At 41.3% G+C, this 27080-nt stretch overlaps 1 protein-coding gene across 4 annotated transcripts in view; it reads left to right on the top strand.

The window, feature by feature from the left end:
• Positions 1-27080, top strand: part of cntnap2a (contactin associated protein 2a) — a gene marked incomplete at its 5' end in the record, with an annotated part of 289852 nt that overhangs the window by 225801 nt on the left and 36971 nt on the right. For 2 of the 4 annotated variants that reach the window (XM_036124789.1, XM_036124788.1), the window contains 5 exon segments: positions 7115-7333; positions 11148-11177; positions 13230-13466; positions 18672-18905; positions 18988-19121. In XM_036124789.1, coding sequence (XP_035980682.1) covers positions 7115-7333; positions 11148-11177; positions 13230-13466; positions 18672-18905; positions 18988-19121 — 854 coding nt within the window. 4 annotated transcript variants of the gene reach the window in all.

Genomic DNA, 27080 nt, shown 5'->3' with positions numbered 1-27080 from the left:
CACAATGTAGGGCATAATTATGAGGGTGAAGGAAGATTAGCCTTTTGAAAATTTTATTTTGCAAATAAAAATCTGTAGAGTGCGGTTCTTATGTATTCAGCCTCCATACACCATCCTGTTAAAATAGTTGAAGTTCCCTTAAATTGGATAAGAAATGTCTGTAAACATTCCAGGCAGCAGATTGTCCCACCTGAGTTGTGGATCTCAGCAGCTCCTCTAAAGACACCCTGGGACCTTTGGGTACTTCTCTGATTGGGGCCAGATTCAAACAGACGTGTGGTGCGATATAAAAAAAAGGGTCAATAAAACGTTCAAAAGAATAACAATTTTCCTTCCTTTCGCATTCTAGCCATGCAGGTTAATATTACAGTCACTGACCCAGGAACTATTCGTCATCAAGCTCCGCCCCTTTCAAAGAGTTCAGAGAACTTGCATTCTTTCTTCTTCTATAAAAGACTCTAAAACTTTTATGTCAAACTTGCAGTTTGGTAACAAGTTGGTTGAATAAAGGGTTGAGTTTGAATTCAGTGTTTGTGAGTTCTGTATCTAAAATTTGGTAATTAAACAATAGCATAGAAGGGCCAGGGCTGCACTTAAATATATATTTAGATTTTTTATTTTTGATATGCATTTTTTCTATATGGTCCAGCCCTATCTCTGATTGTTTTTCTTGGCTGACGTGTCGGTTTTGTGGCCAGCCATGTCTTGGTGGATTTGCAATTGTGCCTTACGCTTTCCTTCTGTTTTTTGATGATGGATTTATCTAAGCTAGCTGGGATGTTCAGGGCTTGTTTTTTATAACTTAACCCTGCTTTAGACTTCACCACCACTTTATCTTTGACCTGTTAAGTGTGTTGCTTGGTCTCCACAATGTAGTATGTTCAATGTTCTTTTACCATTCTCTGAGCATTTTGAGCAGATCAGAACAGATATATTTATACTGAGATTATTTTACACATAGAATCTATTTACTAATTAGCTAACTGTAGAAATAGAATGGTTACATTGGTTTATGTGTGAAATAAATGAAATAAACTGAGGAAGTGGTAATCCTTTTAAAAGATGGAGACAAGTTTACCTTCATGGCTCTTTTAAAAGCTAAAAAATGATCATATAATAATATGTCCTTCATCAGAAAATAGACTTATGCTGGAAAGAAGGAGAAAACTTGGACGTAAGGAATAATTTTGCTAAGCAGGGTTTCCGTCCTTTTCAGGGTTCAGTGTTTTTGCTGGTCCCTAAATTGTGAAAAAGTAACGAATAACACCGACAAAGCAAATAAGACAAAAGCCAAGACTTAATAATAAGTGCAAATATAAAAAGATCAAAGAGATATTACGCTGCCAGCCATCTGAAAACAGAAGAACAGCTGAACTGAACTTTACATCAGACAAACCCACAAGCGCACATATTCACACCCACACAAGCAGCGCTCTTTTTACTCAAAGTTATCCACGGTCTCTTTTGCGATTTATCATCCATCGATTGGGCCGTGCTGCCGCATAATTTAACACTTGGCTCTTCCTGCCTTTGTTTGAAAAGATAAATACAAACCTATATCCAAAAAAAAAAAAAAAAAAAAAACTGCACCGGGTTCTCTCCAAGACGACAAGCATGTATAAAACACGCATCAGTGGAAAATTGCACTCACGCACGCAATTACCTTCTGACATCTCTCTCAACTACGCAAATGGAAGAAACAAGCTCTGTACTCTGAGGAGATTTTGGTTTTTTATTCCCACCTGAATGAAACTTGTACGGCATAGATTTAGCTTTGCAGGCACACACACATAAAAAGGATTGTCCTTTTTTTCTCCGTTTAGCACATCGCACCTCTCTACCTTGCAGGGCCGATTTGCGGATGCAGACATCATTAATTCAGTAAACCAAAGGCTGTCAAATGCCATGTATTGTAAATGTTTAAAGGCAACGGTTTTAACCAAGAAAAAGTATGACGCAAGAATCAGCACCTGTCGCCTTGGAGTTGAATCCCCCTACAATGATATTACTGGGGTTTTGTGAGAGTGTGACATTGAAACAACAGATGTTCTTCACACACACACTGAGATTGTGTAAAGCAGAGAGAGAGAGAGAGAGAGAGAGAGAGGGAGAGTCCAAAAGTTACAGGCTTCTTATTCTTGCCATATATCTGCAGATAGGCCCTTGTATATTACAAGCTTTGCCTGTAATGAAAAAGAAAAGCAGGGAGGATGCAAGCAGGTGCATGTCAGGCTAGAGGAGGCGGCAGGAAGGGATGTGTCCTGTTGCTGTGGCAGCAGATGAGTCCAGAAGTGACAACTGCCTCCGTCTTGAGCTTAAATTGGCTGAGAGGAGAGTGCTTTTAGTTTGTGAGCTTGACTTTCTCAAGGCTTCGCAAAAGGCTTTTTGGCACAAAAATATATAGATTTGAGATAGATCATATTTGTCTTAAAGGCATACTATGCAACATTTTTCGGTTAATTAATGTGTTCCATACCGTTTTGGATGATTAAATGAGTCATTTCAGGTCGAACAAAGGTTTTCTCGGCCGCCCTGGTGGTCTCTGGGGGAAATACCGTACTTGCAATTGCAGGAGCTCTCGGCCCGCACACACAGGCTCAGAAGTCTCGTGCATCGCGAGAGTCGGTCTTGCTTTACGGCGAGAACTCCATGTGTTTTTTGCCCTGCCATTCACTATATGCACGTGCGAAAGCAACAACAAAGAACCGCATGTTAACGTCAAATAAACATGCAAGCATATCGAGTTTATTATTATTATTATTAAATATTATTATTATTATTATTTTTAATTTATTTATTTTTTTGGAATGTTGGCGAGGCGGTAGCGTGAGTTCACGGGAAACCCTGATGTTCATACTTTCACTGTGTCAGTCATTGTTTGTACTGCCGTTTTTTCGACTTTTCGTTGCGTTCGCCTGTCTGCTAAGCTCAAAACAACCGCGCCTGGCTTGACGGAGAAACCAGAACAGATGACCATCTTTATGACAGTGCACTTTTACTTTCGCCCTCTGGGGGGAGACTCGCTGGAAAATCAACCCCAGTTGCATAGTATACCTTTAAACAACAGAAAAAGCAAAAAAAAAAAAATCGCTCAAATAAATTACCGGCCAACGCAGTTAATTATGTTTACCTCTTTTTTTCTTGTCTTTTGTTGAGGTGCGTGTGGCTGCTCGGGTCTATGTGTGTGTTATACGCAAAATAAGAGCTTTGTGTGACAAATCAAAGGAAATCACGCAAGGACTGTCATTTAAACGCTCTCTTTTTGTAAACAAGGGAACAAAAGATAAGCAGTGTAACAGACGCAGCACAGAGATCAGACACCAAAGGAGCAGAGGAGGTGAAGGAGAGTAGGGTATCAGACAGGCAGGTGAGGAGCACAGTTAACATGGTTTGTCACAGTTCAAAAGCAGCACTTGTCACATAATAGTAGCAGAAACTCCACAGAGACTCAGCATAAATTCAGCATTGGAAGGATGCAAGCACGTCAACGTCAAGGCTTTTATGCTTTTAAATAAAAGTTGGTATTAAAAAGAAAATCATTAAGCTGATTGACAATGCTGCTCTAAATTTCTTTATCTTATTATATTAGAAGAACAGGGCTTTATAATCAGTCTACTTTGAGGTCTTTGGTTAATACTGCAGATGTTGGCGTGGACTTTGCTGAGCCTGCAGTGCTTCGTGATAAACACTTCCGGAAAGGTTGTCCGTAAGACAGAGGCAGCCTGTCTTACGTGTATGTCTTACAGTAAATGCTGTTTAGCTGCGGCGCGGGGACGTCCTATTCCAGAGCACAAAACTCCGGGGAAGGAAAATATTGAAATGACTCGTGACTCATTCGCGAAGCTTTGTGCTGTGCAACTCGCAGCCATGTGCATTATTTCTTCCCGTTGAAAATCTTGTTTTAGGGTTTGCAACTCAAGCTGGGATTTTTTTTTTGCTGCCTGGAGATAGCTTAGTGCAAAATCATGAAAAAAAGGAAATATGTGCGAAGGAACAAATTCTCTGTTTGAATTTAGCTGGAATGTCGGCGGTAGGCGCGATCACCACTGGAAGCCGAGTCCCGCAATACCTGCCGCAGTGAAAGCCGGTACAGATGAAGTCACCTGCTTGTTTTCTGCTCTCTGCTACTGGTTACTGCTCAGGTATGATGGCTGGAGTCGTCATTGGACTTATTCGATAATGCGGATGTTGTTAAATAAGTACTCTTCTCTGACCTCGTGAACAAAACTAGAGACCTTCCTGAGGAATTGCAACAAAGCCCTATTTTGCCTTTTACTAAACTTGCCACACATTAACAAACTGCCAAGGATTTCAAGGACTGAAGCGGCACGCAGGTGAAGGAAAGAAAGGGTCAAGGTAAACGGAGGGGAGCAGTAAGAGCAAGAAGCACACAAAAAAAGCAAAAGGAATAAACAGAAATACCATAAAACTCAGGAGACTCTAGGTCTGTTGTGAAAAGGATGCGAGGCCGAGCACGGGAAGGAACGGCTCTATGATAAAAGATATAATTAGATGAGAGCAATAAGAAAAGGAGGAAAAGGCCAGGCATATTGATTGGGCAAAACAAAAGAAGAAAGTTCATTTCCCTATTGATTAATACACAAAATTATGCTCTGAAATACAGAGGCAAACAGAGCAAAAATGAGCCAGTACAACACAGAGCAATTAATCATCAATATGGCTGCAGCCCACCGGTGCCAGAAGCGACAATATGGCACCCAGAATGCAAGTCTCACGGCATTCCCAAAACTTGGAAAGAAGTCAAGTTGATTTTCATTCTTGGGAGGAAAAGGGGATTTGGAGCCACAAAACTGTGTTTACTTTTTTATTGTTGATTCAAATGATCAACAAAAGAGTTTGACTGTTTGCAAGGATTTAGAGAAGTCCCAACGTATTTGAGTCAAAACAGCGTAAAGATGTAATAAGCCTTCATGCAAAACAGTGTTTTATCTGGTACGTTATGGCATGCATCTGAAAATGCCCTGCAGAGTTATCCGTAATTCCTCAAAATTCTGTCACATTACAACCACCAACTATAGAGCATGTTTTAGTTATTGTTGATTTCTTGTTTTGTGTTGGGTTTTTTTTGGCAATTCAAGTTACGCATCATTGTGAAGTTGAAAGAACTTGATATCTGGTTTTCTCTTTTGTGTCAAGGGGGGTAGTTGTATATTCTCTCTATTCAGACCTTTTTAACCTTGCTCTTTCAAAATAAAATCCAGTGCGACCCATTTCCTTTCGAATTCACCTAATTAGTAGTTGAGACCCGTTGTGCGCAATCTAATCTTTCTGTGAAGGCCTTATACCAGCAAGACAATGGCCCTACATCACAGCCAGAGCCGCAATAGAGTGGTTCATATCAACGCGTTTTAATGTATTTGAATGTGTAGCTCCATCACATGAAGTCCCAATGAAATAGAAATGTTGTGCTCGAAACTGGGGATGCACTGAGACCAGTATCAGCACTGGGTATCTATTCATACTTTTACTCATTAGCGTTCACAAAAGTGCTCCGATACTGCAGGATCCGATACCTGGGTGACAGGAGCTATATTTACCCTTTCAATAGAGGGTATGAATCCACACGCGCATACTAAAGCCCAGTAAGCAGCAGGAACATTTCGTAAAAAATTGAGGCAAGAAGAAAAGCAATCGATGCCTCTGAAAATGCAGCGTAATATTCTTCCCTAACTTAAGAGTGGAATGGTGGAGAAGGAACAACGTCAGCCATGCGGAGGTATTTACAAGTGAAAAATAGACTAGCAATTAGGTTTATCAAACTTTACCACAGAAGACTCAAAGTCCAGCACTCTTAACACTTTAAGAGTGGGCACTTTAATGTCCTTAACATTTTACAAAACATCTGAAACAAAAAACTCAATACAACGCTGAGTACCAAGAGCTTGGTTGCAGCAGCAGGAATCTGCAACATCTGCAAAAGTGGAATTCCTTGTATGGGAAATGCACTAAAAGTGTAGTCAGTGTGAAATGTGACTGAAAATGAACAAATAAATTGCAAGAAGTGTAATGGCATTAATTTGTACCCATATTCGATTCAATTCAATGTTATTTATATAGCGCCAATTCATGAAACAGGTCATCTCATGTGGCACTTTACAAAGTCAAATTCAATCATATTATACAGATTGGTCAAAAAATTTCCTATATAATGGAACCAGTTGATTGCATCAAAGTCCCGACAAGCAGCATTCACTCCTGGAGAAGAATATTGGTATTTGGTTTCCCAATGTGCTGTCGGTGCATCTCTTGTTGTAATATGACTAAATATGGAAAAGTTTGACAAATACGAATACTTTTGCAAGCAACTTAAAAAATAAATAAATTATCTAAAATTTCACCTGGTTCCGATACAGATGGAAACATATAAGGAGATGTTCTTTTGTTTGCTGTTACACAAAAACGACGTGTGGATGGAAATAAAGTGAAAAGTCCTGCTACGGTAACCTTTTCATAGATGGATTGGCAACATCTGGAGGGGGCAGGTTGAAAGGTCAGTCAGTCAAACCCAGAGAATCAGAAATATCAATGATGGATTCAGGTCCCACCGAGGACAAACACCGCCTCCCTTTGGTCTTCTTCAAGCAATTAACAATTAAACTGTCATTCAGTTAGTTACAGCCACACAGCTATAATCTTCTTTGACGTAGCTTGACTTTACACAATACCGCTCTCAAGTCCGGTCTTACTAACGTAACAACATTGCAGTGTAACATAAGCATCTGAAAAGGCCATCTTTTTTTCCTTTTTGTTTCAGCAGTTTTTTTTATCATTTTCTGTTCCTCTCGTCAGCCTCTGGCTTTTCCATCCCTAGCAGGACTAGCGAATGCTGCAGCACAAACATCTTAATATGCAAACCCAACAGGTCCTGACAGCGATCGACGTCCAGCGGGATTAGCCCTGTCCGGAGCGGTGAGCAGCCATGTTGGGCAAACCTGAAATCTATATCTGCCAAATAAATGGACCTGAACCAAATGAGACTTTAGATTACCGGCCGGACGTCTGCGACCCCTGGAGACTGGACCGTGTCTGAACAGCTACTGTGGGTTACACCCGACTCGTGTAACTAAGACCTCTCTTTTTTGTTCCCCTTCAGCTCCTACGGTGGTCTCCTTTTCTTTCGATGTCGGAAACGGACCCGTGGAGCTGACCGTGCACGCAGCTGCTCCCCTCAACGACGACCAGTGGCATCGCGTGATGGCCGAGCGTAACATCAAAGAGGCGGTCCTCCGGGTGGACCAGGCGTACCGGACGTCCCGGCTAGCGCCCGCACAGGGACACACGCGGCTAGAGCTGTTCAGTCAGCTCTACGTCGGTACGACACACACACACACACACACACACACACACACACACACACACACACACACACACACAATTAAAAACCCAGCCATGCGGAGAGCAGCCTTGTTTCATTGCTGTCTGAACACTTAGTGTCGCCTTTGTAAAGGACATAAACTCTAAAACTTTTATGTCTTCCATTTATATTGAAAAAGGTTTATATGTGGACTTGATTTTCCCTCACGCTGCCCTCCAATAGAGACCACCGCTGGAACGTCTGAATGATTCATAAATTAAAGATGTGCCAGCTTTAGTGCCCTTTAAGAGGCTTCCCTTCAGCTTAGCCGCAGCCACCACTAATTAAACGTCTCCAGGACAGACTTGTGAAAACACAACAAGGCGTTTTACTTAATTATTGGCACATATGTGGACACACACTCATCCTTGGAAGTCGTTCATTTCGGTGATCCCAGCTTTAATAAATGCAAAACTGACTTTGTTAGAAAGGTCATTTCATTAATACTTTAATACCTTGAATACACATTTATATCACTGTGGATTAACATTGCAAAGAGAGAATATCTGTACTATTTGATTATTGGACGGAGCAACTTATTCCTTGATGGTGGCGAAGTTAGGTTCCTGCTCGTGGTTCTCTGTGCTAAAGTAAAAAAAAAAAATAGTATATCTGTCCTATTTTTGCCTTATGATTTTACTTCGGCTTCAGTTTCTCTTTTGTGCTGAGCTTTCAGTGCTCTACACAGCAAACTTCAGGGCTGAGAGAGTTTTAGGGATTTGTGGATAGAAGAAAAAGTGCTGAGGCGAGTCTGAGACGGCCTACTATCTCGTGGAAAAAAAGTTCTGCCCAACAGAGATTGTTGAAATTTCCAATCAGGCATCCCGATGTGATAGCCTTAACAATCCCGATCCCCGTTTGTAATATAATTCCATCCTCTCATCATTTTTTACTCTGATTGGAACATCATCTTCTTATCAGGAACCCATTCTGCTCACGGTGCCATTTGCTGAAATGGAAAGAGGTGGAAAGGCTTTGTCTTTGTGCGAGGCGCAGACGAGCTGGCTTGTAAAAGTATTCATACCCGTGGAAATGTTCACATTCTGTGCTACAACCATAAAATTCAATCTATTATAGATAGCTTTTTTTATGTGATAAACCAACACAATGTAGAAACTTTAAAAGGAAGGAAAAGGCTTCTTGATTGTTACATTTTCTTTGTTTTTCAGCACATGAATGCGCTTGGATGCAAACCGTTCCATTTATTGGGACGTTTAGGGTCGTTGCCCGGCTGGAAGATGAACCTCTGCCTCAGTTGTCTTTTGCAGCTTCAGACAACTAGACTTCCAGGAGTTGCTCTGGATTTAGCTTCATCAAGCTCAGACTATGACAAGCTTCCCTGACCGTGCTGAAGAAAAGCATCCAGATAGCACGATGCTGTAAACGGCAGGTGTCGCAGTGGGGGTGGTGTGTTCAGGTCAAAGTGCGGTGTTAGTTTTCTGCTGTGCGTAATATTGTCGTAATATCTTACCCTGACAGCGTCACCTTCCTAAAATAATGGCCTAAGTCATTTTTTGGCCAGAAATGTTACTTTTGCCCAAATCAACTTAATAACCTTTTGCCGTAATATTCTGTGTTTTCTGCAAAACAAAAATGACTTTTTTTTTTACCATTATTTTAAGAAGATGAAGACATGTCAGCTGCATCCACTCCATGCCTTTAAACTGCCAACCGCTCTTCTTTAATTATTATATTTAAAAAAAAAAAATTAAAAATAGGCTTTCTTCTTACCATGCTTTCATACAGGTTATATTTATGAAGCGCACCAATAATAGCTGCCCCCTAGCACATCTTCCCACCTGAGCTGTGAAGCTCTGTAGCTCCTTGGATTGATGCTCCTCTGGGGCGACCAGATGGTCTTGTGGTCGGCCGTGTCTTGGTGCGTTCGCCGTGCTCTACTTATTGTAGGACGACGGACTGAGCGGTGCTCGGTGATGTGTTGTCCCTGCTGTGTTCCTTGGTCTTTATGAAGCCCTTTGTTAGCCAATGCTGTCTAAAAAACCTTTGAGGCCTTCGTAGAAAAGTTTTATTTCTACTGAGATTAAATTAACACAGAGGTGAACTCTTTATTAATGAGGTGACTTCTAAAGGGAACTGGCTGTATTTTATTTAGACATACGAGAGGAAAAGAGGTTGCACCCAAAAGTGCGCCACACTTCTCAGAATTGTATCTGGGAAGGTATCGTTTAGTAGCCTCGTGAGACCATCCTGATCTCGCGAGCTTTCAAGGTTTCACTCGCAGATCAGTCTGGCTACCCTCCGTTAAAGAAAATTTGGAGCCGTTCACCAAACGAACGTCCAATCAGCGTTGGCTTTGAGGTGGGTTGAGGTGTGACGCAACGGGAAGCGCGTCAGTTCAGTCTAAAGAACATGGCGGCTTCAGCCGATGAAACTAGCGTTAGCAGGGCTATCGAGCAAGTTTTATCGGAATTACAGAGTATTTCTTTGCTGAGCTAACGAGCCTTTACCTGCAGCAGCAAGAGCAGCTTGGCTTGTGGTTGTGTTTTCGTCGTCGCTCGTAACAGAGCGACGACGAATCTGATTGGTTTATTTGGCCCGTCTATCACCAACATAGGCCAATCAGCTAACCAGTATTTTCGCCCCTTCCCAAAATTACTTCAACGGAAGGTTTCCAGATGGATATGCGGAGCAAATCTATCTGGCGGAGTCAGGTAAATCGTTTAGTTCCCGCTTAACAGATAGGGGCTGCTTTGTGTCGGTGTGTCACATAAATTCCTCCTAAAATTCAATGACGCTGGGGAATGTGAGGTAACTTTTCTTCTCCTCTACTTTCTGGAAGTCCTTCCTAAGAGATCAGTCCTCACCTTGCTCCGTTCAATAGATATATGTTCCTCTAAAACCAGCAAAAAAAAGGGTCTGAGAACAACCACATCCACAAAGGTGACAGGTTTGTCTCATATCAAGTCTCTAATCTCTGCTTAATCCTAAATAGAGCCTCGCCTTGAGAAGTCTCGGGAAGTGACCCCACCAGTCACAGGAAGGGGCCCGGCTTTGGCCCCCGGATAGAGATCTTTTTATGTTTGATGAAGAGATTTTTGAAGGAGCAGAAACAGCCCTGCAGGCAACAAGATTTTTTTTTTTTTTTGTCCTGACTCACTTGATTGTGCCTTGTTATGGAACACTTTGTGCTTCTTTTTAGTTTAGTCTCTGCTTTTTATTGATGTGAATGTTAAAAGGTGGTAAGCCAGAAGGAGAAAATACAACTCTGATCTCGGATTGGAAATACATTTGAGTCTGATTTGATCTTTGTGCTTCTCTCATACACGCATCCCAGATAAAATGCGGCTTAATTCTGCCTACCTTGGTCTCATGTTTGTCTGTGTATCACCTCTTCCACTCCCCCTTAATCAATACGCTCATTGTGAAGCGTTTGATTGCTTTAGTGTTTACTGCACAGTGGCTCATTTGCCGTAATGGCCTTGGAAGTAAATGTTACACCATCAGCTTGCCGCCATTTACTTCACACGGTTAACTTTTAGTTTCCCGTTTCACTTCATACATGAACATAACTGAAAGTCTTCCCATGTTTTATTAGTTTTATGCCTCCATCTGTGTTTTGATTTCCTTTTTGATTAATTCTCACTCTTACATCTTTGTTTTTGTTTTTTTTTCTTGTTGTTGTTTCTCAAGTTCTCTCATGCTTGGATTGTGCTGTCTTTCTTTTGTTGTTGCTTTTTTTTTCTGCTTCTTTCTGCATGGATGGGATTCTTGCTTGTTACTGCTCACCGCATGCGGGTGACACACATCACAGGGAAACCAGCTGTACTCACCTGTCAAGACAGTAGGTAACATTTTATCAGTAAAACAAAAGACAGTCCCACAGAGGTTTGAATGTACGGCGCTGAATGAGAAGCATAACACAGATAAGTGTTCAAAACTGGTCGTGAAAAAGATACAATGACTTTATCATTGGAAACGATCGTTATAGTTTGATCAACCTAAGACGGCATGTATTTGGGATACGTATGTGTTACAAATCTGCCTGTATGGTGCCTTAGAAAAACTATTTGCAACCTTTCCTCGACCTAATTATTTGTTACACGTAAATGTTTCACATCATCAAATCAGTTTTTATATCAGACAAAGATAACCAGAGTAAATACAGAAAGCAGTTTTCAAATGATGACTTTGTTTAGGGAAAAACTGGTATCCAAACCAAACTGGCTCTATATGTAAAATATATCACCCCCAAAACCTGATAGCTGCTTGTGCCACCCTAAACAACTACATTTGCCCTTATACCATATCTGGAAGTAAGTCTTTTACATGCCTGTGGAGAACTTAGCCACTCCTCTCAGCCACCATTGAAAGATTTTCAACCTCCAGTGCCTCGTTTCAGGTTTGTCACAGCATCTCAGGCCAATTTGAATCCAGACTTTGACTAGACCACTCAAAAACCTTTCTTTTTTTATTGAGCCTTTAAGAGGTGGACTCCCTGGCGGGCTTGGATTATTGTCCTGGGACATAACCCAATGTACTTAAGCTTAATTTCATGAACTGTTGGTTGGACATTTTCCTTCAAGGTTTTCTGGTAGAGAAAATATATAGATAGATATCTCTTCTTGAGTATATCTCTATTTATAAGCACTTTTTGGAGGATGGACCACATATTTTATACCAAAATACCTTGTAGCCGATACATCACTTGCACACTTTTCAGTTACAGACTGCAGTCAGACTCCATCAAGCTCCATTAGATAGTATTTAGGAGCCATACAGAAGCAGGACGCACCTGTGCTTCGGTATTGGTTAGTGTGTGTACGCGCCTGCGTCAGTCTCTGCGGGCTTCAGAGCCTGCTGTCCGTTTAATCAGAGACTGATTTAGCCCTGGGTAAACAGGTGGCAGAAACCTCCAGCCAATCAGTGCTACAAAATAGATTAATTAAGAGGTCTACTAAGGGTGTAATTCTTTATGAGACTGGAAGTAGAGAAAAGCAGGTGAAAACCCACTCGGATCCCGATTTGTGAACGGTGCCTTGGCTGGAGGGAACCGGCGCCATGTTTTAATAATCCTTATTTCTATATTCCATCTGTTAAGTTTCTCGTCTCCCTGTTATGTAAAAAAAAATGCTGATAAGGAAACAATTCGCACGTTCAAATTTCCTTACATGTTCTTTTACAAAGCTCTTTTTTTCCCTAAGCGAGAGGGTCCAATTTGGGGATTTGAATAACTAAAACGTCCCATGGCTCCTCTGTTAATGATAGTGTTCATGTATGTGTACGCATGTCCCTCCTTCGTCGGTGTGCTTGTTTGAATCAATACCTGTGGGTGTGTGTTTATGAGTGTGTTTAGTGCTTTAGTCATTCAGGTCCAAATTCCTCTATTTAACGCCTTTACCTTGTCTATGTTAATGGGTAGTTAGACTGCGGATGGCGCTAGGGCAGAATGACAATGGAAGCATTTTAGAAAAATGGCTATTGACACCCCAAGGCAACCCATTATGTTTGTATTGACTCAGTGAAATCAGGTGCGCCGTGTGTGCCGCGCTCCTAATGCGTTTGTCTGAAGTATGGAGTTTTGCATACATTCTATTCAACCATTAGCATGCGCATGCTTGCGAGATGTTCATTAAGAAACCTTGTTCATTAGGCTTTTCTAATTAGTGAAGAAATCAAAAGAGTTGAAGGTCGTTTCAAGTACAATGTCGCAGTTTGAGAGATTAGCATAACATCAGTGGCTTCCTCCAGGCTCTGGCATATTAACGTTTTTTTAAAACTGATTAAAAACGGAGCCTCTTGCATTCAGAATGACTCCTGTAACCCTGAGTCCCATTTGCCAACTATTCCTGCTCTTTATTTCTTTCCCCTCATCCCTCTCGCTGTTGCTTCCCAGGTGCCGCGGGGGGCCAGAGGGGGTTTCTGGGCTGCATCCGAGCCTTACGGATGAACGGCGTCACCCTCAACCTGGAGGAGAGGGCCAAAGTCACGCCCGGGGTCATGTCTGGCTGCCAGGGCCACTGTACGAGCTTCGGGGTGTACTGCAGGAACGGAGGGAAGTGCGTGGAGAGGTATAATGGCTATTTGTGCGACTGCACCACCACCGCCTTCAACGGCCCGTTCTGCACCAAAGGTAAGAAGGTTCTTACGTGTGCCAGTTTCAGAAAGGATGACCAGAGATGAAAGTTGTGGACTTGTTAATCCATTCCCAAATTGCATCATGGTGCTCAAAAGTGCTTTGAAAATGTACTCACACTGCTTGAACCTTTTCACGTACGTTTCACATTACAACTATAAACTTTGATGTATGTATTGGAATTTTATGTGATAGACTCAGTGGTTTAAAGTGTGGATTTGGACTGGGCCGTTATGACAGATGAATATGCTTTGATTCAAACCCTTTCGTTGTAGCTCAGGCAGTCTCTTTATTTGTGTTGTAGTCAAACCCAACTAGCCCAAAGCCAAGTTAAGATAAAGAGCTTGAAGGAGGTGAGACTAAGACCAACCTCAAACCAATGCAAGACAATATTCAAGCTGGTTGCTGTATTTATTATAATGCCGTTATTGCTGCAAACGTTTAGGACGAGCTTGGCTGGACCTAACGTTTTCAGCTAAGTGCATTAATACAACATTTAGGTTACCTCAACCTTGTATAAAAGCAGACCTTCATCTATATTCCAATAAATCTGATTAGCTGGAAACAAGCTACACAGACAAGCCAGAGAACTCCAAAGAGTGCATACATCCAGCTAAACATTAGCCAACGCAGCATTAGCTACAGGCGGGGACTTAACTCTATTAGATTTCTTTCTTTGTGGTCCAGTCAGAAAAAAACATCTTTGCACTGGGAAATGTTTCACCCACTTGTTTTACTACCTCTTTCATCTTCATTGAAGAGTGGTCGAGTAATGGTTAGTGAGCAAGGCGCTTGTGTCCTGGAGATGCTTTAAGGTTCCTGGTTCCACTCCCCCAGACTGCCACCCTGCACTGCAAAAACGGAGCTAAAAATAAGTAAAATGTTCTTACAATTTGTGTATTTTTCCTTGATTTGAGCAGGTAAACAAGATGATCTGCCAATAGAATAAGATTCTTGCACTTAAAATAGGAACAATTCATCTCCATCATCTTATTTCAAGTGCAGTATATCTAATTATCTTATTTTAGGGATCCAAATACTCATTCCATTGGCAGATAATCTTAATTACCTGCTCAAATTTATGACAAAAACACTAATTTTAAGAACATTTGACTTATTTTTAGATCCGTTTTTGCAGTGTGGATCCCTGAGCAAGACGCTGAATACTCCCTGGGCAGCCCACTGCTTCCTGAGGGATGGGCCAAATGCAGACGACACATTTCACTGGCATGTATGTTGCAATGACAATAAAGATGATGATTATTATTCTAATTCTCAACACCAAAGGGCACAGGTTGCTGCACTAAAAATGTCTAAGTAAAAAAAACCTTTATTGGTCATTTGAATGCAGCTAGGAGTTTTGCAAAAATCTCCAATAAAATGGATGTTGCAGCATTTGACGTGACTGGTTTAGAGAAAAAATCCTAAGTGTGTCACCTCTAAAATTTAGACCAGACCATAACGTACATGTTCCGTCCATCAATCTCAAACTCCATCCTTACTGAGGAAAGCCATCCCCGCCTGTGATGCTGCCATCACCATGTTCCATGGTCATGATTTTATGTTCAGATCTGCAGTCTTAGTTTTCCATAACCCACAAATATTTGTTTATATTATCGAAGGTGGTTTATAGCACATGATTTTTTTCTTACAAACATAAAGAGGGAATGAAAATGAATGCAATGCACATGTTTTTAGTTATTTATTTGTATTTATCGTTATGAGCTACTTTGTGTGTGAAAAATCTCAATGAAATATATTGACGTTTATAGTTGTAATGTAGTAGAACGGGCTAAGACAATTATGGCAAGGTCCTGTACATCCTCGAAGTAGACCATAAATACATTTAAAGATTTTATTGGTTTCTCCTTTGAGGAATTTCTCTTTGCTTATTTCTAAATAAAAAGCGAAGTCCTAAACCCTTTAGATTACGCATTTCTACAAACCCATTTGTAAAAGAATGTTATCATTCGCTGTCTGTCCCTCCTTAGTCCACAAAGCCAGAGTCAAATAGCAGCAAAATTACTGCTATAGTACTCCTGTTTTATTGAGCTTTATTGGCGGATACCCCACTGTGATTTTTGCTGCGCTTTGTTGATTGTCCTCACTTCCTATTCGGTTTGCAGCCGTCTGTGTTGAAAGTGTTTGGGCTTATGATAAAAGCTATCGATTGGCAGTGATATTGTGCTTACCTACCAATTCTCCCCGGGTTCAGAGTGTGCTTGCTGAATACCGAGAGAAGGAAAAGGCAGGGCTGAGAGCGCAAACTAAGGAAATGAATAAAACTCAAATCAAGAAAAAAAAAAAAAACAACTTGTGCACAACGTGGGTGTGTTTTAGGTTTTGGAAGATCACAGAAGGAAAATGTCACACTCCAGCTCTCCCTCTGCTCTGTTGCACCTATTGCTAAAACATCATGTTTGTTTCATAGGGATTCATTAGATAGTCTATTAAAGTTGTGCTTCCCAGAACAAGTTTCCGTAAAGTACTCCGGGGAGAAGAGCAGCACTGTTGTCAGAGGCGTAGCGCTGGCTCCCAGTCAGAGGGTTGATCTCCGACACGTGAATTAATTTGTTTCCTAAAGTTGAATGGTGTTTTTCCCCCGTGCTCTTGGCAGGGGGGTGACAAGATGACAGAAAAGCAGTGTGCATCTTTTTTTTTCGCGGGCGGTTGTGCTTGCGTATGCGCACGATAGTGTGTCCTAGTGTGCCATGGAAGAGGATGACAGTGTGCCGTGATATTGCCAGCACAAGACATGAAAAGGCCTCCTTTGGATTCTGTCATAAGCAATGAAGTATTTCCAGATTTAAAGAATAAAGATTAACCTACTGTCTGTATAAGAGCGAGGGCTTTGTGTGGATGCGTATGAGTGTGTGGGACTCTGTGTACACTGTGGAGGGAGGCGGGGTGGGGGGGGGGGAGGCCAGCGTGCACATCAGAGAAGCCGACAAAAGGGAGAGAGCACACCCTTGTGTCTGTTTTTTGCACAACAATTTCATTTCATGATCATCTGTACCCTAATTTGATTCTTTAGATGTCTCCCATTTTATGCATATTTCCAAATTGTTTCAATCTTCCTCCTTTTTTTTTGTGTCTCTCCCATTCATTTTTACATCTTGTTTTTTTTGTGCACCTCTCTAATTTGCTCACCGCTCTGTTTAAATTTTCTCCATCTTTCCCTCCTTAATGTGCCCCTCCTACCCTCCCCGTCCTCCCAGAGAGGGGAAAATGCATGAAGTCAGCCATAATTGCACAGCGGATTTCCATTGTATCCATATTTACACAGTGCTTAAGGGACCCTCTGGTGTTATTATTATACACTCCGATTCTTTTTGCCTTTCTGCCCTTGAGGGTCGCTTGGTGTCAGCGTGCAAAGGTGCATACACGAATGAATAACCAGGCGCAAGCATCACACATCTGTGGTACCTGTGCAGGATGCAATCACGCAGAACATCCCGTGGCTCTACAGTGGCTTGTTTTTCCTCCTTCATTTTACCCGAGACGTTGCCTCTGAAGCTTTGGACTTTGAGTTTGTCACATTTTTCTCCCAGCTAGGCTGAGATGGATGGTGGATGCCTACAGATTTGGTCAAATTTCTGACCTAGGCGATGCCAAAAAGTTAGAAAGCCCAGCTTTGGAACTGAAGTTAGCAGAAAGTATACAGTGGCTTGAAAGCGTATCCGTAAACTTGAACTGCTTTTTTTTTTTTTTTTTTTTTTTTTTTTGTCATGTTCTACCCAAATGTTGAATGTGTTTGATAGAAATTTAGTAGTAGTGCACAATTGCAGTGGTGCATTGTTTAAAAAAAGAACTTTTAACATAGATCAATTTGTAAATTATGGCATTTATATTTAGCTCACCTGAATGACTACTCAGTAGAAGCACATTTCCCTGCCGTTAAAGCTGCAGATCTTTCTGGGTGTGTCTCTACCAGCTTCTCACTAATATAGACAAAAATGTTTGCCTATTCTTCTTTGCATAGTGGCTGAAGCGCTGTTATATTGAGAGCCTAGGAACAGCAACTGGACGGCAATTAAACCATTTTAGTGGTTGTAGGTTTTGGGTTGTTGAAGGTGAATCCTCAGTTATTAAGTCATGAGTCATATATATATATATATATATATATATATATATATATATATATATATAAATTGCTGTGTTTTGGTCTGTCACACAAAATTCCAACAAAATACATTGAAGATTGGGGTTGTATGGGACGATACAATGTGAAAACATTTATAAAATATTTTGCACTGTGCTGTACATTGTGTGAATTGTAAAGATATCTTTTGGAGCAGCGTTAGTAAACTTTCTGCAAGGTCGCCATAGAAAGTGAAGCAAGAGTACCTGAAGGGGATGTTCCTCGTAAACACAAAGCAGTTTGTTAAAAGGGTCTCTCTCAACTTTGAAATGTTTTTCTCCCTCTAGGAATATACGTACCCACCAGAGACCTTTCCCATTCTCTAATAATGAAGCCCTGTTTTAAATTTAAGTAAATATAGAATGGAGAATTTCTCAGGCTGAGTCTGGTGGGAGTCAGGCGTGCAGTGACGCTTATAAAAGTTATAAAGTTTGTGTTCAGGCGGGATAAGGCAAACATGTCATGGTATATTCTACACAGAAAATAAAGAGAAATTAAACCACTTCTCTATCTACAGTTCTTGTAAGCGTCCTCATAAAAGGCGCTATTTCTTTACACAAAGTGAACGTGTTCGCACACGCACCAGACAAAGAGCATAACTGATGTAGGTTACAGAAAGGTTGCTTCTTTTTAACATTTGATTATGAGAATCAATAAGCCCCCCGGAATGGTTAAAGTATGCCATTAGGTTTGTTAATGTACTGGTAAATGGTGTATTGTTTGGTTTCAGGTGCTGGAGAGTAGCAATTTAACACCCACTTTACTACACCTGCTGAACACAACCAAATTCATGTGTGTGTTTATTCCCCTCTGGCTAAATATTATGTTTACCCGCTTGTGTCTTTGCATGTATGAGTCTGTGAGTGGCTCCCTGTGGTTCGGTTATGATGCTGGGTGCTTTTCTTACTTTCTTGTATTTTTTTTTTCTCTCTCTCTCTCTTTCTCTCTTTTCCCTCGCTGGCTCTCCCGCCACACATGCAGATGTGCCAGTGTGTATTTCCTCTGTGTGCCTATGCCGGTTGGGTTAATAGTTTGATTGTTTTTTTTTTTCTCTCACTCAGATGTCGGCGGTTACTTTGAAGCAGGAACGCTGGTCAAATACAACTTCATGCCCGAAGCAGTTCATGGGGCCAGTAAAGACACGAAAGCCCTGACGCAGCAGCTGATGCCCAATGACGTGAATTTAACAAAGGAAGAGGTGACCTTCAGTTTCAGCACGTCCAGTGCTCCAGCCATTCTCATGTACGTCAGCTCCAAGACGCAGGACTACCTGGCGGTGGTGTTGAGAAGCAACGGTACGAACGAGATACGCGAGCAGTTCGGAGGTTCTTACTGGAAACGGCAAAACTTCACCTGTGGCCCCCCGTGTCCCTTCAGGCTCACTGCAGGTTCGCTATAACCTCGGCGGTCTGAGGGAGCCGTTTGCAATAGATGTGGACCAGCGTAACCTGGCCAATGGACAGCCGCACAGCATGAACATGTCCCGCCACAACAGGAGCATCTCCATTCAGGTACGGCCCCAACGCGCACGTGCACGTGAGCGCCATCCTGCATTTGCAGCTTTTAATGCATAATGAGAGCAAGGAGGAAGCTTTAATTGGAAATCCATGCAATCGAGTAGCGCACAAATTGCCATTCGGCCGCTGCGCATACATGCAAAATCTGTCAGTGCAATCTCTTCTAGCCCAGCAAGAAGTAAATGCGTTGTTTGCATTGCTCCAAAGTGTCCTCTTCTCTCCCAGCTTGTCTGTTTCCACTTTTAATCTATTTCCAGAAGCAACCTGAGTAATGTGACAGAGATGCTATCGATCTGGGTGTGTTCACATGAGATCATTTTGTGTTCGGGTTGAACTGTAGCCATTATTGCTTGCATTTACAAAAGTATTTATACTTCTTTAACTTTTCCACGTTTTGTCACATTGTAAGCGCTAACTTCAATCCCTTTCTATTGGGATTTTGGGTGATAGATTAAAACATTATTGTGATGATGGAATGTGTTTCATGGCGTTCATGTGTTAGAATTAATAAAGCTGTTTATTCCATTTCTGCGTAGCTCTCTTCACCCTGATACCTCTAAATAGAATCCAGTGCAACCAAATAGCTTCAGGGGTTACCCGCTTAGTAAATGGTCCATCTGCATGCAACAGTTTTAGTATAAATCCAGCTGTTCTGTGAAGGCCTCAAAGGTTTTTTAGAGAAAATTTGTGAACAAAAGCACCATGAAGACCAAGGAACACAACAAAAAGGTCAGAGATGAGAGTTATGGAGAAGACTAAAGCATAATTAGGTTCTAAAGTAATAAACTTAATAACAAACATCTCTCTGAACACTGCCCAATACATCATATGTAGTGCTGAACCAACTAGAAAATCCGATAATTCAGCCGGACCACAGGTGTTGTGGATAAACGTTTTGCAAATGATGAGATGGTGACGTGCAAAATTGGCAGATATTGACAGATCCAGCTGGTGGCAGGTAGAACAGGCTGATGATGGCTGAACAGATAGAGCAGAACACTCCAAAAGGTTTAGGCAGAAAACAGCAAACCAGAGGGAGTCCAGGTCCTGACCAGAAATCAGAAGTCGATGAGAATCTAGTCAGTGCAGGGCGGAGACAAGATCCGGACTGATACACGGGACAGGCAGACGGTGCACACAAGCGCTGGAGATAACTAGCACTAGGCAGGGAATCGGTCTGGCGGTGGCTGGCTGTGGGAGGCAGGAAGAAACAGCCACCCAGTCCCAAAAATAACAAAACAGAAGAGGGTTGCATGGGATAATATGAAAATAAAAAGGGTATGGCACCACTACGGACTACGGCTGTTATTTAGCAACCCGTCAAAATCCCATATGGATCTTTAAGTCCAACTAATACCAATATTAAAGTGTGAATGAGTTCTGGCAGCTTGCTAGGGCCAATCACAAGAGTGAGTAGAGTGAGCTGTGTGGGAAACAGCAGAATTAACGATTGCTACCGTCTTAGCATTAGCAGAGCTTTATCTTAACCAAGATTAAAAACACATTTGTTTAGGATTGCCTTCAACTGTTCTAGTTAACTGCATCACCACTTCTTTGTTCTAATTTCTATCTACATTTTATTCCTACTTGCTTTTATTCTGTTTTAATTTGCTATATTTTAATCATGTAAAGCACGTTGCATTGCCTTGCCTTGCCTTAACCAGCCGAGATGACAGAGACATAATCTAGCACTTTTATAAGGACTGTGTGGACATATGCAGTTTAGCCAGAGAGGACGAAGGGAAAACACTGAAGAAACAAAATGAGCTCACACTGCAGGAGTAAAGTGACTCTTTATCAGTCATCAACTTTACAAACCCAATTTGTAACATTAGGTTTAGTGGCCTGTTTGCAACCAAGCTGTTAAGAACCACAAAAAATATATATTTTTTTATCCAGAAATATTTTTTCTACCCAGCCACAACCTCTTACTGTGACCCATTATGATGAACAGTCAAAGGTTCAGCACGTCCGATGGGCCATTGAGTTGCGTTCCGACTTCTCAGTACTGGTATGCTCTTTCAGCCCAAAGAAGCTGGGCTTTCAATGCCGTCTTCCTCAGGTAGTTGGGAGAAAAAAATGCTTTGTGCACGTAATCAGAGACCTCGCCTCTTGTCGGGAGATCTATTCTCAGATTCCTTAAGCAAGAACTCAGACAGGCCAGGCCAGACTTGCGTTTTTTCCCCACTGCAGCCTGTGGAGATCTGCGACCAAAGAAAAAGAGAACTGCTCCGCCTTTTGTTTTGTGTGAATGGTTTAACACTGTGCATTCTGGGATTCAGAGTTTTTACCAGTCTCTTGTTCTCTGGGTGTAGTTGAGTTCTCCCATGACTATCCTTGATTGATTGATTGATTGATTGATTGATTGATTGATTGATTGATTGATTGATTGATTGATTGATTGATTGATTGATTGATTGATTGTCTCAAAGACAATCATAGTTCTCGCTGTTGCTTTACTTGATCTTTGAATGTTGCTAGCCAAAAAAATATATATAAAATAACTTACCCATAATGCACCGCGCAACTGTCTGCAACTCGCTCATTGTCAAAGGTGTGTTGTGTTGTGGAATGGATAGGAATTCCCCCAAAAACATATAGTGATGCAAACATGATCCAATCTCATGCGGACAAAAACAGAATTCTGGGGGGAGGCAGGATACTCGATTTCTACAGCATTTCTTACTTTAGCCTTAACATGTTATGCTGTCAGTGAGCAGCTCCATAAAAGTCGTGTGAAAGTCTCCCCAACCTCCAGCATCCCTGACTACTTTACAAACAGACCACAGACATCAGTCAGCTGACTGAAGAGCCGTGTAGCTGAGTGGGTGGACAGCAGCACAGGATCACCGCAGGAGACAGTACTCAGGCTATGTCTTTGTCTCGGGAACTGCTCCGTGGGCCGCTGACATGAGGTAATCCTTTGACAAGTTGCAGGCTGTCCTCTGGGTGGTCTTCTGCTACACCTTTGGGTGCCTGTTTGCCAATTTCTAGAATCCTGCTGTGCCCTTGTTGTGATCTTTGCAGGATGCCTGACTATATTTATATATAAATAAAGAGAGAGAGAGAGAGACTTTGTAAGACAGTGCCTTACTAGATTTATTATTGTACACAGAATAACATAGACGAACATTCAAGTCTGTAGTTCCCCTCAGCTTATGTGTATTCTCATACTGCTTACTTTAAACCTGCTATAAAAGATCATGTATCTGACATTTTGCCTAAAATCATTGTTTTATTAAGATAATTAGGCTTTCCCAACAACTGGACTTAGTATGGCTTTATTTATAGGAATAGGGAATTCTACAGCCCAAGCTTCTAGTCTATTCTCCTTAATTGGAACATCAGACCTTTCTGAGAAGCTGTAAGCACCAAGGTTCTCTTATGTTTTAATAATAATAACTGATCATAGCTTTCCTAGAATCTCACTGCCTATGGTCCCATGCTGCAGCCTGCTTGCATGTTTTTTTTTTTTGCCATATCTATTACTAGTTAAGCAGTTAGTTATTTTACTTGGAAACTATTGATTATTAACAATTCTCACAGTTTAGGGCTTGATCTGTTCTTTGAATATCTATTGATTAAGGGATTGTACTCACTTAAATATTCCGTTTTTTTTTCCCTAACAGGGCCTTAGCCTTGTTAAATGCAAATATTTAACACTCGCATGTGTCATTTAAGTCGCGTAAAAGGTGCAATAAAAGTATGTGCAATACTTTTTCAAAATGTGCTCACATGTACAAGATGCCATATGTCTCTGTTTATGGTCTTGTTTGTCGTTCCTTAATTTGGATATTGTGTGTTTTTACGATTTAATTATTTTTATTTATTATTTATCCGACACGTTTGCGCCGAGGGAAGAACTGTGCCCCAATTTTGCTGTGCTTGTTTACACTGTGCAATGAAAATGAAAACTCTTAATCTTAATCTTAATTCAAGTGTTTTGTGTTCCCTCTGCTAGTTTTGGAGAGTATTAAGAACTAAGATGAACACTGCAGGGCTTGATGTGGTAATTTAGTCTTAAGAAAAACAAAGTTATTAGTAAAGGAACTGTAGGGGGTGAGACGTGGAGTGGAAAAAAAATAGATTAAATTTATAGATATGGTGTTAAAAGTAAAGCCGGGAGGTGCACTAACAATGATCGCTTTGATGGGTCAAACTTTTTCTTGGTTTTCTGCCTCAGGGCACTTCTCAGTGTGTAAACAGACACCAACCAATATTTCTGCAACAGTGAGATCCTCTTTGATCTGCAAAAGCTCTTCTTTGACTGTGACCTGTAGTCTTACTAATGCAGTGTAAGAAAAGTCTGGGACAGGACTAATTTTGTTCTGATAAACACAACACAAGTAACTTCCTGGAGCTGGCATCTTGTTTAGGCCTGTACCTATTCTGACATACGGTGTAAAATCTTGCTGTTTTTTTTCTGTTTTTTACAGTCACTTAATAGAATGAACCAATTAGCTGCAGGTAATTTAGGCTGTTAAAGTCTGAACAGAAAATCAGGTTTCTCCTGAAATGGCTCGAGTTAAGGGCAAACCTTTACTTCTTTATGCATACAGATATAGCAAAGTTTCTTCTTGAAAGCAAGATCTTGGTGTGTCTGCTAGCTAGCGAACGTTTAGCTCACATGACGGATCTGCTGTTTATGCAGCGGCCGTCTTCTCGGATATTCCCATAACACTCGAAAACGCTCTGGAAGCAACAATAGGTACATGTGGACGGACAACGAGACGCAAACTTTTCTAAGTCTTATCCGTTAAAAAAAAAAAAGAACTCGGCACATTCATTAAAGCCTCGCTCCATTACTGTGATCCGTGCTAGTTAGCAACATCTACTTCCTGTTTATTACAGCCACTTCAACATATGACGACGTTACCCTGTGCATCTCCTGGTTAATTCCCTACAGACAAGTAAATGCAAACATGTCTGATGCACATTTTCTTTTTTGCAATATTTTAAAAGTTTGCTCAAAATACGCCTGAGAATTGAATGGAAATACCGCTATAGACACCTCAAGGACAATGCCTATTGTAGCTGCTGAATCAGCACAGCTGCCATCCGCCCCTGTTTCTGATCCCTGCCACAGTGCTGCTGTGTTTACTTCACATGAGTTGTCTGCTGGGCACATGCCCGTTTTGGTTTTTTTTGTTTGTTTTTTTTCAAGTATCTTTGGCAATGTCACAGTGCCACCATTCGGCAAGCATACCTACTGCGTCCTCTTGTATGGATGCACGTTGTTTCTTAATCATCTATAAAAATTTGTTGTGTTTGACAAAGCATTAGTTTGTGACACACAGGGACAACAAATGACATGGGGCAACAGTGGCGCCCCATGTCATGTCGTCCTGCAAATGAAGGATTGCCGGTTTGAACGGGGATACTGGTTTGATACTCCGCTCCGAACGTCTCAGTCGTTGTTTCCTTGGGCAAGACAGTTCACCCGAATCGCCTGCTAGCAGTGGCCAAAGGGCCCGGTGGCTTCAATGTAGGGCAGCCTTGCTTCTGTCAGTCAGTCTGCCCCAGGGCAGCTGTGGCTACTAACATAGCTCACCACCATCAGGGTGTGAATGTGTGAATGACTGATTAAAGTGTAAAGCGCTTTGGGGTCGTCTGACTGGTTAAAGTGCTAAACAAGTACAAGCTGTTTACCATTTACATAAGCATGAATTGATGGCTGTCTTCTCCAAATTGGGTTTCTGCAATGTTCTCACCGGGTAAAACCACATCTTCTAAACCAATCTCTGCCCAAACGAAATGCCGATCTACTTTCAGTAATGTGCCAATTATTGCAACCATAAGTTGCACAAAATACGGGCATAGTTGATCCCTCTGCGTTAACTCCCGTAGGTTCCTATGGTGCATTCAGACAGCTGTGACTACAAAATTTCCGCCTTCACTGCGCATTGTTCACCGCGAGTCACCACGTCATCAAAGAGGAGGAGCTTCAATCCGCTTGTCTGTTCAACTCAACATGGCGAACTAGGATTTAACCAAGTGAGTCACGGTGCTGCATTTAATGGGGAAAGCAGAACAACGGTGTCGGTGGAGAGACCACAGCAAGAGGCCGACAGACAGATTAGCCGACCCGCCGACAGAAGAGGAGGACGAATAATGAATGATTTAACAGTCTTTTAAGGGCTTTTTCAAAGCCACAAACAAACCTCTAAAGAGCATTCCTTACTTCATAATTTTACTATTTTGATTGAAAAAAACGTTGTCTCCGCTGCACTTCTTCCCCGTGTGTCACAACCACAACCAGTCCCTGATTGGTTGGTATGATGCGATTTGACCAGGCGGACCGTAGACTGTTTTACCGCAATTTTCTATAGGGATAATATGTAAATCCACCTTTCATGCCGCGGTCACCGCGGTTGGATCGAATGCACCATTATGCTATGTTAGAGCAGGAGGGACCCATCCAATATGGCGGCGATGCAGGATGCGCTCCAGCACGTAATGAGCAGAGAGGAGCAGAGTATCAAAGCTGCAATTTAATCATTTCTGTTACCTTCTTGGTCTCTAACCATCATTCAAGTATGCCTGAAATTGCCATTTTTAATTTATGTTACAATATAATTAAATAAGACCACCAGACTAATTGTGCCTTAATTAAAAAACCTTGTTCTGAAAGAGCAAATTTTCAAACAGAATCTCTCACTGTTTTTTCTTTCTGACAACTAAATATTTGAATGCCATAGACAGTACACTGCAGACAGTAGGAATTGTTTAGTTTATAGTCTAATCTGACAACACTCTGTGAATTACAAAAAAAGATTTTTCCTTCTGCTGTCACATTTGGTTTCTCTGCTTCTCTTTTGAAGAGGCTGTCTTCCAAGACAAACTCCCCGCATGAATTTCCATTCATCTAGCTTTCAAGTCGTCAAAATAGGAAGTACGGACAAGCAATTGTCTTGTTGTTTATCGTTATCAGAAAGAAAAAGGATTGTCATAAAAATGAGTCATTCTGTGATAATAAACTTTAAGATGTTTGCAAACTGACAGCATGATCATATAAACAGTTTGAACTGTTTTCCACCATTGGTTCCATAAGATAATCAGTAAATGCTGCATTTGAGCTCCGTAATGTAATTAAATGCAATTATATTGTGGTATTTAGCATTACAGTGGCAATATTGTATGTAACAGCAACAGTGAAGTGTTTTTCCTGATAATGGATCGGCTTATCTAAAGCAGCATTTGTGTTTTCTGAGGCTCTGACTGTGTGCCGTGATAGTTTTACAGACAAAATCACTGTAGTTACTTTTCTTTTCTTCCCATTAATCATGATTGCAAAATATACTGCAAAATATTGTAAGAAAAATTTAAGTCCAGACTGCTAATCCTTTACAGGAAGCGAGGTAGTCGTTATTGCACTGGACAATAAAATGTGCATAGTTGCTGAGCTGTGAGGGTCTGTGCTGTGCTGCTGTTTATGGCTCACTCAAAATGATTGTGGCAAAGCAATCCCGTGTATCTCAGCAGAGGGCGGCTCTTCTCTCTGTCAATATTGAGCTGCTCTACAGCTAAAAGTTACAGAAACAATAGCGATTATATTTGGGTTTGAAAACTCTTTCACTTTACGTGTAATTTCAACTTCAGTCTCAGTATTTGTTGTAGGAGCCGTGCTCACCCTCAGGTAACAACGAAAACATTTACTCTATATTCTGTGGACACAAAAAAAAAAAATCAAGAAAAGACTACTTTTTTTCTGCCTAGTTCACCACATCATCATATGAACTGTGAGTTGTTCTTCACCCCGTTCCTCCTTCCCATATTCAGTACGGGAAGGACAGTTTGTTTAAACCTTCCCTCTGTATTATGTTGAGTTTGATCTTTTAACAGGCTCTGTTAAAAATGTGACATCCCATCTATGATATACCGCTCAAACAATTAAAGGAACACTTTGAAAACACATCAGATCTCAGCAGGAAAACATCCTGCTGGAGATCAACG

Source organism: Fundulus heteroclitus, chromosome 21 (assembly GCF_011125445.2).
Source record: "Fundulus heteroclitus isolate FHET01 chromosome 21, MU-UCD_Fhet_4.1, whole genome shotgun sequence".
Classification (NCBI taxonomy): Eukaryota; Metazoa; Chordata; class Actinopteri; order Cyprinodontiformes; family Fundulidae; genus Fundulus; species Fundulus heteroclitus.
This window is presented reverse-complemented; position numbering and strand designations above follow the sequence as displayed.